The sequence below is a fragment of the Triticum aestivum genome, chromosome 7A, assembly GCF_018294505.1.
Source record: "Triticum aestivum cultivar Chinese Spring chromosome 7A, IWGSC CS RefSeq v2.1, whole genome shotgun sequence".
Classification (NCBI taxonomy): Eukaryota; Viridiplantae; Streptophyta; class Magnoliopsida; order Poales; family Poaceae; genus Triticum; species Triticum aestivum.
The window spans coordinates 632,973,410-632,986,864 of NC_057812.1; the positions used below are offsets into that span (position 1 = coordinate 632,973,410).

The 13,455-nt window shown below is 49.4% G+C and overlaps 1 protein-coding gene across 1 annotated transcript; it reads left to right on the forward strand.

Annotated features, from left to right (window-relative positions):
* The first annotated feature begins 7,133 nt into the window (after positions 1 to 7,133).
* LOC123146921 (uncharacterized) lies at positions 7,134 to 9,190 on the forward strand. Its single transcript, XM_044566179.1, has 2 exons — positions 7,134 to 7,944; positions 8,033 to 9,190. The coding sequence occupies exons 1-2, from the start codon at positions 7,203 to 7,205 to the stop codon at positions 8,737 to 8,739; spliced, it is 1,449 nt and encodes a 482-aa protein (XP_044422114.1). The 5' UTR covers positions 7,134 to 7,202; the 3' UTR covers positions 8,740 to 9,190.
* Positions 9,191 to 13,455: the final 4,265 nt, after the last annotated feature.

The window sequence follows — 13,455 nt, forward strand, 5'->3', positions numbered from 1 at the left end:
CGGACCGCGCCCCGCCTTCGCCGACAGCCCCGCATGGACGCGCCACTCGCGCGTGCCTCGCTCCTCTGCATCGTGCCCCGCCTCCGCCCGTTGCTGGCGCTGCTGATGCCGTGCTGCGCCCGCCTCCCCGCGCGCCTCTACTCGCCGCTCCACCGGCGTCCGTCACCGCTGGCCACCGGCCTCCCCTGCTCCCCTCGCCCTGCCGGCTCCGCCCACCCTCCTGGGCGTGCGCCCGAACGAACGGGTGCGGGTTGCGCCCGAACCCGCACCGCCCTGTGCCCGCTAGCCCCCCCGGGCCACTGACTAGGGGGCCCCGCCCCATAACGTTTTTTTAAATAAATAAAGTAAATAAATAAATAAATAAATATATTAAATAAATAAATGAATAATAACTAATATAATTAAAACATTAATTAATTAATTAAGTAAATAATTAATTTAATTAATCCTGATTAATTAACCTAATGTCTAATTAACCTAATTAACTACTGTTAATTAAACTAAACTAGGGTAATTAGTTAACAGTCACTGACGAACGGGACCCACATGTCAGGGTTGACTCAGTCAACCCCTGTTGACTGCTGACGTCAGCATGACATCATGCTGACATCATAAATACATTTTTTCGAATTAATTAAATAAATAATTAAATTCCAAAATTGTTAAAATCTTTTAAAAATCATATCTTTTAATCCGTAACTCGGATTAAAATATTTTCAACATGAAAGTTGCTCAGAACGACGAGACGAATCCGGATACGCAACCCGTTCATCCGCCACACACCCCTAACATACCAAACGCGCAACTTTCCCCCTCCGGCTCCTCTGCCCGAAAACACGGAACACCGAGAATACTTTCCCGGATGTTTTCCCCCCTTCACCGGTATCACCTACTACCGCGTTAGGGCACACCTAGCACCACGCTTTGTCATGTCATGCATCGTCTTGCATTTGTTTGCATTATGTTTATTGTTTCTTCCCCCTCTTCTCTCGCTAGACACCGAGACCGACGCCGCTGCTACCCAGTACGACTACGGAGTTGACGACCTCTCTCTCTTGCCAGAGCAACCAGGCAAGCCCCCCCTTTGATCACCAGATATCGCCTACTCTTCTCTATACTGCTTGCATTAGAGTAGTGTAGCATGTTACCGCTTTTCGTTAATCCTATTCTGATGCATAGCCTGTCATTGCTGCTACAGTCATTGATACCTTACCCGCAATCCTAAATGCTTAGTATAGGATGCTAGTTTATCATCATTGGCCCTACACTCTTGTCCGTCTGCCATGCTATACTACTGGGCTGTGATCACTTCGGGAGGTGATCACGGGCATATACTATATACTTTACACTGTTACATTACCTGTGATACTGTTCGGAGATGGGGGCTGAAGGGGCAGGTGGCTCCATCCAGGTAGTGGTGGGCCTGAGTTCCCGACGGCCCCCGACTGTTACTTTGTGGCGGAGCGACAGGGCAGGTTGAGACCACCTAGGAGACAGGTGGGCCTGGCCCTGTTCGGCGTTCGCGGATACTTAACACGCTTAACGAGATCTTGGTATTTGATCTGAGTCGCCTACGAGCCTATACGCACTAACCATCTATGTGGGAGTAGTTATGGGTATCCCGACGTCGTGGTATCAGCCGAAGCACTTCAGACGTCAGCGACGGAGCGGCGCGCGCCGAATTGGACTGGAACGCCACTAGGCTAGGTCTGCTTTCGGCCGCGTACGCAACGTGCAGGTGTGAAATGGGCGATGGGCCCAGACCCCTGCGCGCATAGGATTTAGACCGGCGTGCTGACCTCTTTGTTGTGCCTAGGTGGGGCTACGACGTGTTGATCTTCCGTGGCCGGGCATGACCCAGGAAAGTGTGTCCGGCCAAATGGGATCGAGCGTGTTGGGTTATGTGGTGCACCCCTGCAGGGAAGTTAATCTATTCGAATAGCCGTGATCTTCGGTAACAGGACGACTTGGAGTTGTACCTTGACCTTATGACAACTAGAACCGGATACTTAATAAAACACACCCTTCCAAGTTCCACAGACAACCCGGTGATCGCTTTTCTATAGGGCGACGAGGAGAGGATCGCCGGGTAAGATTATGCTATGCGATGCTACTTGGAGATGCTACTTGAAGGTCTTCAGTCTACTCTCTACTACCTGTTGCAAGACAGGTGACCAGAAGCGTAGTCTTCGTTAAGACTAGCTATCCCCCTCTTATTCTGGCATTCTGCAGTTCAGTCCACTGATATGGCCCTTTACACATATACCCATGCATATGTAGTGTAGCTCCTTGCTTGCGAGTACTTTGGATGAGTACTCACGGTTGCTTTTCTCCCTCTTTTCCCCTTTCCCTTCTACCTGGTTGTCGCAACCAGATGCTGGAGCCCTGGAGCCAGACGCCACCGTCGACGATGATTCCTACTACACTGGAGGTGCCTACTACTACGTGCAGCCCACTGACGACGACCTGGAGTAGTTTAGGAGGATCCCAGGCAGGAGGCCTGCGCCTCTTTCGATCTGTATCCCAGTTTGTGCTAGCCATCTTATGGCAACTTGTTTAACTTATGTCTGTACTCAGATATTGTTGCTTCCGCTGACTCGTCTATGATCGAGCACTTGTATTCGAGCCCTCGAGGCCCCTGGCTTGTATTATGATGCTTGTATGACTTATTTTATTTGTAGAGTTGTGTTGTGATATCTTCCCGTGAGTCCCTGATCCTGATCGTACACATTTGCGTGCATGATTAGTGTACGATTGAATCGGGGCGTCACAGCGAACTAGGGGGCGCGTGCCACGGCGTCGGGCAGCGGGGGAATGGGCACTCCCCCGTTGCTGAGCCTCCACCCCATCGGCCCGGCACGCACGTCCGGCGGCGCCGGGATGTTGGCCTCGAACAGGAGCCACGACTCCTGTTCGTGGAGCGAGCGGCGGCCGAAGCCGTTGGCCACCGCCTCGTCGTCGGGGAACTGTTCGGCCATCGCCGGGGCTGTCGAAGTGCTCGGAGGGCTCGGAGGCGGTGCACGGGAGAGGGAGGCTCGACGGCGGCGCACGGGAGAGGGAGAGCTCGGCGGCTAGGGTTGGTGTGACCAGAGGCGAGGGAGGCCACGACTTATATAGCCGCGCCCATGTGTACGCGTGCGCGGGAGGGGAGGTGTCACCGCGCCGCCCCGTGACGCACCGCCCGTGAGGAATCAGTGGCAAGGCTGACCGGCGGCGGTAGCGCGACAGCCTTGCCATTGATTCCCGTGGGAACCGAGGCGATGAGGGCGACGAAGCGCCGGTCTCGCTGACTGGGCAGGCCCGCGGCTGCTTCGCGCCAAAACAGCTCGCCCCGGCGCCCCCGGGCGTCCCCCAGCGCGCCGGGTTCGGCCTGGGTCCGCCGACGCTGATTTCGGCCCAGGCCGGCGAAAATCGGGCTCCTAGGGGCGCGACCGGGCCGTTTTTTCGGCACCGGCGCGAAAAAATCGCTTGGGGAGGCCTTTCTGGGGGCGCGGCTGAAGATGCTCTTACGGAACGAGTAGAGATTTGCCGATGAAGATTGAACTCGGTATGAAGATACGGACGATCTAATCTCGGGCAAGTAACATACCAACGGACAAAGTGAATTGCGTATGTTGTTACAAGGTTTGACTCATAAAGATCGTCCACCTATATATATGAGAGGGAGGGGCGCCACACAACAAAGGACAATCTCTGAGCCGTGTGCGGCGCCCCTCTCCAAAGTTTAGTCCTTCGTTCAGTTTTTCTGCAGTGCATGACGAAGCCCTACGGAACAAGATCATCACCACCGTCATCACGTCGTCGTACTGCCGGAACTCATCTACTACTTCGCCTATGTTGCTGGATGAAGAAGGCGAGGATGACTTCGAGCTGAATGTGTGCTGAACGCGGGAGTGTCGTACGTTCGGTACTTAATCGGTTGGATCGCGAAGGTGTTCGACTACATCAACCACGTTAATAAATGCCGCCACTTTACGGTCTATGAGGGTATGTAGATATACTCTCCCCTCTCGTAGTTATGCATCTTCATGGATAGATCTTGCGTGTGCACATTTTTTTCCCATGCAACGTTACCCAACAGTAACTTGTGGTGGAGCTTAATTAGGGCCAACATGGGCAATAGCCCCCAGGTTGTTTTTTCTTCAGATTTACACTTAATACCCATCACTTTGTAGGCCAGATTTAACATAATACCTTAAATTGCCCCTCTTATCTATCTTTTTATGAATATGCGTGGCGCATATCATTTCATTGATAGGGGAAAGAAAATACAAGGGTGCAACCCTAGGATGGCGATCAAATAATAGGATAGATGTTTAATCATCTAGGCCTATTTTTCGCCGGCTGTGGCATTCTTTTATCAATCCTTTTTTGTTCTCATGCTCCTTTTGTAAGCCTTTGCTGGACCTGAGACTTTGTTTTCGAACCGCGCATTAATAAAATGGTTGCAAGCATCACCCTGATGTAGTGGCCGGGTGTATTCCTCCTTTTCAAAAAAAATGTATACAAGGAAAGGTACGACCGACGGAGGATGAGCAACAGAAAAAGGGTTGCTCAACCCTAGTTACAAGAGATCATGTTGTAGGTAAAATCTTATTTAGTCCTTTGGCGCCCGCCATGGCCCAGGCATGCGCGTCCTCCTTGATCTGGTCTGTGATGTGTACATGTGAGGGACTTGCATTGTCGAAGATACACGCATTTCAGTGCTTCCAAATCGTTGAGGCCCATAGGGCCATGAGGGATGTTGTACCCTTGTGTATACTTGGAGGTAGGGCCAAGGTGCAAGTGCTCCACCATTTGTAGAAGCCGGTGTTACCATCCGGGGGAGCTATGGTGAGGCGGCACCAAGCAAGAAGCTCGTGGCAATTGACCGGGAGACGATGCATCCACAGAGAAGGTGGTCCAATGTCTTGTGCTCCTGATCACAGAAAACACACGACTTAGCCCCCTCTTAATTCTTGCTAAAGCTTGGCCAAGAAGTCTAAGTCTAATAGGACAGGTAAACATTATCGAAGCAGACTCATTTGAAGATGCAAAACGCAAATAGTTTTGCTAAGTTTTAGTTGACTAAGACTTCGTTAAGTCTTAGTTGGTGTTATATCCATAAGATCTTACATTGAGATCCGTGCAATGTTTTCTTCTTCAGTTTTTCCTTTTTCTCTAGCATGTTGTGTCAGTTGATTAAGACTCAGTTGATTAAGACTTAGTTGATTAAGACTTAGTTAAATCTAAATCAACTGAGAGCTAGCCACACCCAAACGCAAAGCTAGAGCACCAGTTTCAAAATAAACCTATGTATATTTTTTGATCTTATTGGAGAAACTGCCATCCCCTTTTTTATATCTCTTTGGTCCGATGTCATTTGTTTGGTTATGCAATGATAGGAGATCAATCAAAAAAAAAATTGACACGTAGGTGGATTGGTTTGTGCTTTTCGTGGGGTGAGCACTGATTCGAGCAGTGCGTCTCGGCATCATCCACGTTGGTTGGAATTATTGGCCTGCGGCACTGTGCAATACAGCAGAAGAAAGTTGAGAAAACAAATAGTGTGAGAAGAAGAAGAAGAAAGCTTGCCTGATCACAGATGTAACCACTGAAGCGAAACGTGATTACAATCAGCTGCACAAATTAATTAAAGATGAAAAGGAAAGGTGATAATGTGCCATTAGTGGTATAGACGCACATGCAAATCACTGGGAAAGAAATATCACAGACTCCATCAGACATCAGTGTAATATGGGAACAGGTTGCAGTTAGCGTCACGTTGCACAGCCGTCTGAAACACTGCCGGAAATGAGCAACACACAAAGACGGAAGCGAAACGTGGAGATCAAGCGAACCATATTACTCACTCCGGCCCTTTTTAGCCTGTGTTCGGTAATACTCCGCTTCTTTGCCAGGGAGCAGAGCGCCCATTTTACCACTCGCCAAAATTTTATTGGATGCCGCTCCATTCCGCAACGGAGTTACGGAGCGGAGAGTTTCCGAACGGCCTCTTAATCTACATATAAGTTCTGTCATTTGCCCGTCACAGGTTGCTTCTTGGCTGTCTCCATTATGAAAAGACCCCGTCCCTTTAAAGATTAAGATTTTTGTTTGGCAATTACTCCCTCCGTTTCTTTATCTAAGGTGCATTTTTTTCAGCTCGGTGACCAAGGCAGCAATTTTTGGAGCATCTGGAACAATACTACCCCTGGTATTAGCTTAGCGGTGGAAATCAATTAGGTGAGCTTCCACTGATTTGGCCGCTGCATGCAGATACGCTGTCGGCCTTGCATGGCACATGCAATTCCCGTATCCCAAGAAATCAGCGATGCAAATAACTCTGTTGCCTCCTATAGGAAAATGAGCTCGCGCGGCAGAGAGAAAAAGGGAGGGAAGTCACTTGGCGCCAACAGAATGCAGATTTTAAAATATGTTCTCGTGTACAAAATGAGTCAACTCCCCATGGTTTTCTTCATTTCCCCCTTCTTCCAGTACTTGGCCAACAGAAAACATGGTTGATCTAGACTTGCATCCAGCACCTAATTGGGATTCAATTGAGGAGAACGAAGACCGGGCCTGTGATCTTGGATACGACTATGACTGGCTAGCTTCCGATGACTCCGACGACGGTATGTTTTTGTGCAATCTCACCTTTTTGCAGTAATACTAGCAGGATAATTTTTTATTGCGGGCTCCATGTAGAAGTTGAGCATTCCCTCCATGACGGCAATGGATGCGAGCATGATCGACTTCATGCCAGCAAAGAAGCCGACGATGAGGCGGACCTCCTTGAACACAGGCGAGCTGCTTCTGCGGAGCACGGGCGACTTGACGTACGCACGCCGGCGGAAGACGCGGGGCGCGGCTAACGCGCCGGCGGGCGCGGACGCGGGCACGGCCAAGGCGCAGGCGGGCGCGGACGCGGGGACGGCCACGGCCAACGCGCCGGCGGGCGAGGATGCACGCGAGGCCAACATGCAGACGGACCCGGCCATGCAGTGGACGCAACGCAGGCTTCACAGGTATACGTACTGTATGTATTCCATACTCCTTGAACCAGATCATGTACTCCGGGGTAGTACTTGAACCGTTGTGTCACCATCTCTGCTCAGGTGGATCACCGAGGCGCTGGTGGACGAGGCCACGCAGAGGATGGAATACAGTGCAAGCCGCCGGTGAATCCAGCGGAGAAGTGGTGGCCGGTGTCCTTTTGCACGATGGTTTCGCTCAGAAGTAGGAAGAACTTCTATCCTGGGGCGATCCGGCTTGGTACAACCAGGGCCTATCTCTTCGACAGCGAACATGTTCTTATAGATTCTCGTGCGCGCCGGACCGGTGAAGTATTCATCCAGGGAACGGTTGTCATGTTCCCCTGCCATCTTGCGAACATCACCACCGGTGACCAAGGAGTTGATGCGGCAGGTTCTATGTGCGCACACGACTCAGGCCATGGAGAAGATGCTGCTGGTGGATGCGATGGCTCGGAAGTGGAAGAAGCTGCCAGTATGCACGCGGGCCTCGGACGTGCTCGTGGTGCACATGATGTCGTGCTTAAACGCGTGCGTGCGGCGCTACTTGCTGGTCCTGTCGTCGGGCGTGGCCGTGGAGGTGACGACAATGCCGTCGGGGACGCCAGTGACGCTCGACGTGGTCGTCGACGCTTGGGCTTGGCTGGTCGCAGCAGAATGCGCCCGGCTCTGACGAAGTGGCAAGGCGGCCTTACCGAAGTTGTTCCATCTTCGCTAAATGGCAGCAGCAATGATGCAACCAGCCCTGCCGACGTTAACCAAGGTGACTGTACAGAAAGTGTTCCATCTTCAGTAAATGGCAGTGGCAATGATGCAACCAGCCCCGCCGGCAACATTAACCCATGCATCCGTGTGGAGTTGAAGAAAGGTGTTGTTCCAGAGAGTGACCCTGGAGTACAAGCTGAAGTAGCTGACACCGGCAGCAACAATGGTTAGTCTTCTGCATGAGTTATTTCTGTAGAGAATGTTAGTTCTTTTTAGCTGAAAGTAATTCAGTTCTTGTTCTGAATATTCTGTAGGCTCAAATGCTAATCAAAAAAAGAAGCGAAGATGGTACCCAGACCATCAAAAGCAAGAAATTTATGCTATGCTATTAGAGCGGACAAATCAAGGCGTACTAAACCAAGGGGTGGTTGACGAGGTGGCAGAGCTTTGTCAAGTTAATTACCGGACTGTTCAAAACATATGGTCGAGAGGCAAGAAAGCCGGTGGTATTCATGGAGTAGCAAACAAAAGGGTGAAAACTTGTGGCCGCAAGAAGATACCGTTTGATTCAGATGCCATAAAAAAGATTGAATTGAGCAAAAGAACTACGCTCAAAGATCTTGCTAATGAGCTTCAAATGGCGAAGACAACTTTATGGAGAAGGTTGAAGGAGGGCAGACTGAAGCGCCATACAAATTCAATTAAATCCACATTGACTGATGACAACAAGGTGGGTCGGATTCGGGTTTGTTTATCCATGTTGGATGAGCTAAGTGTGCCTGAAGAACCCAGATTTAAAGGCATGTACAATGTCATTCACATTGATGAGAAGTGGTTCTACCGCACTAAAGGTACCCAGAACTACTACTTGGCACCTGATGAAGAAGAACCCTATCGCAGCACACAGAGCAAGGGATTTATCGAGAAAGTGATGTTCTTGGCAGCAGTAGCAAGGCCTCGTTATGATGATCATGGTGTCATGACTTTTGATGGCAAGATTGGAATTTGGCCGTTCACATAGCAGGACTTTGCAAAGAGGCGTAGCCCTTACCGAGAGAGGGGGGAAGAGGTAACCAAGGTTTTGCCGTCGGTGACGAAGGATGTCAGTAGAGATTATATGGTGAACAAGCTGCTACCTGCCATCAAGGCTTTGTGGCCGGCTTCGGAACGCGAACGCATAATATACATTCCGCAAGATAATGCAAAGACCCATATTGCTGTGAATGACAGTGTGTTTTGTGCAGCGGCACAGGCGGATGGATGGGATATTAGGCTTACATGTCAGCCGCCGAACTCACCTGATTTGAACATTCTGGACTTAGGATTCTTTGCTGCACTTCAGGCTCTTTTTGAGAAGATGTCCCCTGGTAAAATTGGTGATATTGTTGCAAAGGTGCAAAAAGCATATGACACCTACCCGGCTGAGAGAAGCAACCGTATTTTTCTTACCCTTCAGTCATGCATGTGCGAGGTACTGAAGCAGAAAGGAGGTAACCGGTACAAGGTTCCGCACATGAGGAAGTCATTTCTGGCGGCACTCGAAATGCTTCCGGACGTAGTACCCTGCGATGCTGATATTGTAATTGCTGCTATTGAAGCCCTTCCAGATGCTTGATGTACTTCTTGTGGCTTGTTATCAGTAATAATCTTAGCAACTTCGTTACTTATACAGTCATGAATTTAAACATACTCGTACTGTACTTGTAGCCTTATTCATAATCTCAGTGAACTTGTTCTTTGTTTTCTGATGCTTATTACTCCATGCCATCAAGTAATCTTAAAAGAACTTGTTGTTAATTTTTTTGGTGATTTTTATTACTCCATGACTTCGACTTATCTATTGCTTTGAGAGTAGAACATTGCAAGTAACAGTAACCAACAAAATGAGCTTCATTCATGCCAAAGTATGATGTCACTTAACAAACTCATGCAATAAAAAAAAGACTTTGGGCACATTGACAATTTATGAAATCACACCAAATATTTAGTGCTAAGCGGAGAGTAGTTGCGTCACTGATTATGTGGTTATTTCTTCATCATTTTTGGATCATACGATGTCATCAAGGACTTCAGTATGAAATCCCTATATGATTCCATTCCTGGGGGTACCGAGTCCGGCATTGAATTTGGGGCATAAAATCGTTCCACACCCACTTCACTTGCTCTGGCAGCTTGCATTGCTTCAAACTCTGAATCGATGGTCTCGGCATCGCTATCGACCTCATCATTCTTGATGGCCTTGTCATCTACCGCGTTGCTCTTATCATTCTCCTTGCCATATTGGTGCTCCCCTTGATCAACGCCTCCAGTTGTGTCGCTAAAAGTTAGAACAAGGCATGTCATACTAGTACATGTACAGATATGATGGATAAGAGCAAATGTATAAGTGGGACTAACCAAAAATCGGTGATGTTATTTGACATGATGGATATTCCGTACATACGGCAAAGGACAGTGCGCCGAGCATTGCTTGACATGGCATGCTTGAAGAGGCCGATGCGGCGTATGGTTCGGGCACCACGCAGTTCACGACCTCGTTGACGGTGGCGATTCCGGCCTTGGAAGAAGTTACAGACCGGATGTCGAGCAGCATGTGTGCGCAATAACCCGGCTTGTTGGACATCGCCGTTGTCGGACGTGGCCACATCATGCAAAATCTGGTCGGCGAGCTTCACGTCGGACAACAGAGGCGACGAGTCCTCGGCGAGACACCGGCCGTGGTCTTGCACCTCACTAAACAGGCCCAAGGACTCGTCCGTTTCTTCCACCTGACTGAACAGTTCCATAGAGGGATCATCCTCTTGGCTAAAAACATGTAGCAACGAGTTGAACCTATCTTCCTCTAGCGTGAACGGATCCATGGTGGAAGAGAAAAGGCGTCCGTTCAAAAGTTTTGTTCGTGTGATGCTTTCTGTTCTCAGGAAAAGGCTTAGATCAGGTAGAGAAAATTGTTCTATACGCTCTCAAAGAGGAAACAATAAAATAATGGGATTGCATGGGACGGGAGGATATACATTTTCCTAATTAATGATGGTTCGCTTTTTTTCCCAACAAAACGCATTAAGTGCTTGGCTTGATTTTAGCATCAGGAGGATAGCTACCATGTATGTCGGACGTGGAGGGGTAAAAGAGGGATTAAATGAGATTACAACAAATACACCTTACATTGTGAAATTTCTGTAAAAAAAATGCACCTTAGATAAAGAAACGGAGGGAGTACTACACGATCACCTCCCCTCGAGGATAGAGGTAGTTAAGCGGCACGGACCTGGTGATGGTGTATGCCCTCTCTGTGCGGTATCAGAGACCGGCACACATATCCTCTTCTCGTGTACCGCGACGAGCGTACTTTGGACGTACGCCCGCGAGGCATTGGGGCCTGAATGGGAGGCCCTAAATCTCGCGGAGTTTCTCCAACATAGAGCTTTACAGCCGTCGCGTCATCGCCGCCTATTTTGGCTTATTTTTGCAGCGATGTCGTGGACTCTTTGGACGACTAAGAATAAGATGGTGATAGAGAAGGTTTTTCCGAGAAAGGCGCCTGACTCCTTCAAATTCCTTACTTTTCTGCAGCACTGGCACCCGCTCTCGAGGCAACATGATCGCGACCGACTTGGCTTGATGATGGATGCGCTTCTGGCTTCGGCACGTCGACTATCATCCTCGTAGTGCCGCTACGCGGCCGCCACTAGGTGTTTTTTTCTATTTCTTTTATGCTTTCTTGAGCTTGACTGTACTGTGGCCACAGATGTTGTATGTTGAAGGCTGTTGGATCCCTTCCATGCATCCCTTCCCAGTCCCTGGTTCGGCTTTGGATCTTGTTGGATTCACCTCCGGTGTGTTCTGGTGAAACAGATCGGTGTCTGAGGGAAACCTTGGTCGCCTTGGCTGGCCGGCAGCAGCGACGCCGCCTTTTGGCGTCGCTTTCCTCCTTGGAAGTGCTGCTGAGGACACCATCTCTCCACTCCGACCCATGTCCGGGTGAAAGCCCAAGATTCGATGCGGATCGGGCGTCGGCGGCGCCCCGTGCACCGTAACCTTCCTGGAGGCGGTGCCAAGGACATTAGGAACGGATGGGAGGGTCTGCAGGTGAGGGGTGGGGGTGTGCTATCTCCCTTTCGGTGGAGCGGTGTTTCTTTCTACATATTCTTGGCGGCGGCTTTTGGCGGCATGGAGCAGCGGAGGCTTGGCGTCAGATGTGTGGTGACGGACACGCACAGGAGGTCGACGCTGTCTGGCGTCGTGGTGGCGTCGGCGGCAGCGAGACCGGGCAAGGCCAGTGCAGCAGTACAACTCTGAAGATGGATAGGTGGCAGGTGGCTGTGGTGGCCTCATACCCGACATGTGTCCTGGTTGAGGAGCACGCTGGACTGGTGGATGCCCATACCCGGCAGGCGTCCTGGTTGGGACCTCAGGTCTTAGATGTTATGTTTGGCTGCGAGGTCTGTTTGGTATTAGACCCAGACCATTAGCGTCCCTTCATCAGCTAGATAGGAGTAATGACAAAGGTTGCTGAGATGGTGACTTTGGTCTTACTGTTGTATGACTTTATAAGGACTTGTGTTAATAATTAATAAATTGGTTGTATGCATCATCTAGATGCAGAGGCTGGGATATTCCTCCTTTTCTAAAAAAATGTCGAGGGCTGTTGAACTTGAATTGTATGGACCGTTGCTTTATTTATAAAACGGGACGAGAGCATATTTGGAGTTGTGTCCAAAGTCATAGTATCTCTACTTTAACCAAATTTATAGAAAAATATATTGACATTCACAATGCCAAATCAATATTGTTAGATTCATCCTGAAATGTAATTTGGTAGTATATACATATTTAATATTGTAGATGTTGATATTTTTAAATATAAACATGATCAAATTTTGTAAAGTTTGACTTGACAAAAATTTAATACGTAAAGTAAAAAGGACGGGATAGAGTACTACTGTCTACTACTAGCCAAGACCTACTTGCCACGAAAGTTGTCCGTTCATCCATCCATGACCCCGAAATAAATACATGCGTCCAGCATGAGCTAGCCATCGCCCCCACTCCACCCGGGATTAAAAGCCGCGCCATGCATAGCTGGTGGTTTTGCTGTTTCTGCACCGCTCTACTCCTCCTCCTCCCACCTGCCTTGCCACCGAATTAAATTCCTCCTGGCTTCCAGCCAGCAGATCGATAGCAGGAACCAAACAAAAACCAATCAGCCGGAGAAAAGAATGACCCGAGAGAAAACGTTGCCGTCTCGCCGAGATTAGATTAATCCCAGCAACCAAAAAAGCGAGCGTTCACACTAACTGATCGGCATGCCGCCGGCGGGGCATGTGCCCAACCACTGATGTAATAATACCATATGTTTTCTTGGGTCATTCTTATCTCATGCCATGTGTACCATTTTGCCAGTTGAATACAAAACTGAAAAGAGAAAAAAAGCACTATCATGCTAACATAATCGCTCGTTTAGCAAGTTGATGTAGCATAAGCGTTGTGCTGATGCTGAAAGCAAAAAAATACCTTTTCCTTTACACGGATGCTGATAGCAACCTGCGTGGGGCGCAGCGCCTACACAATCTAGCGAGCAGCGGGGGAGCTGTCAGAGGCCACCGAAGCGTCGCTGTCGGCCGGGGCCCACGCGGCAGAAATAATGTGACGAGAGGGAGCGAGCGGTTCATTATACGAGCACGGGGGGAATTGGATGGGAATGGAAAAGGAGGGAGATTTTTTGTTTCCGCCCTGC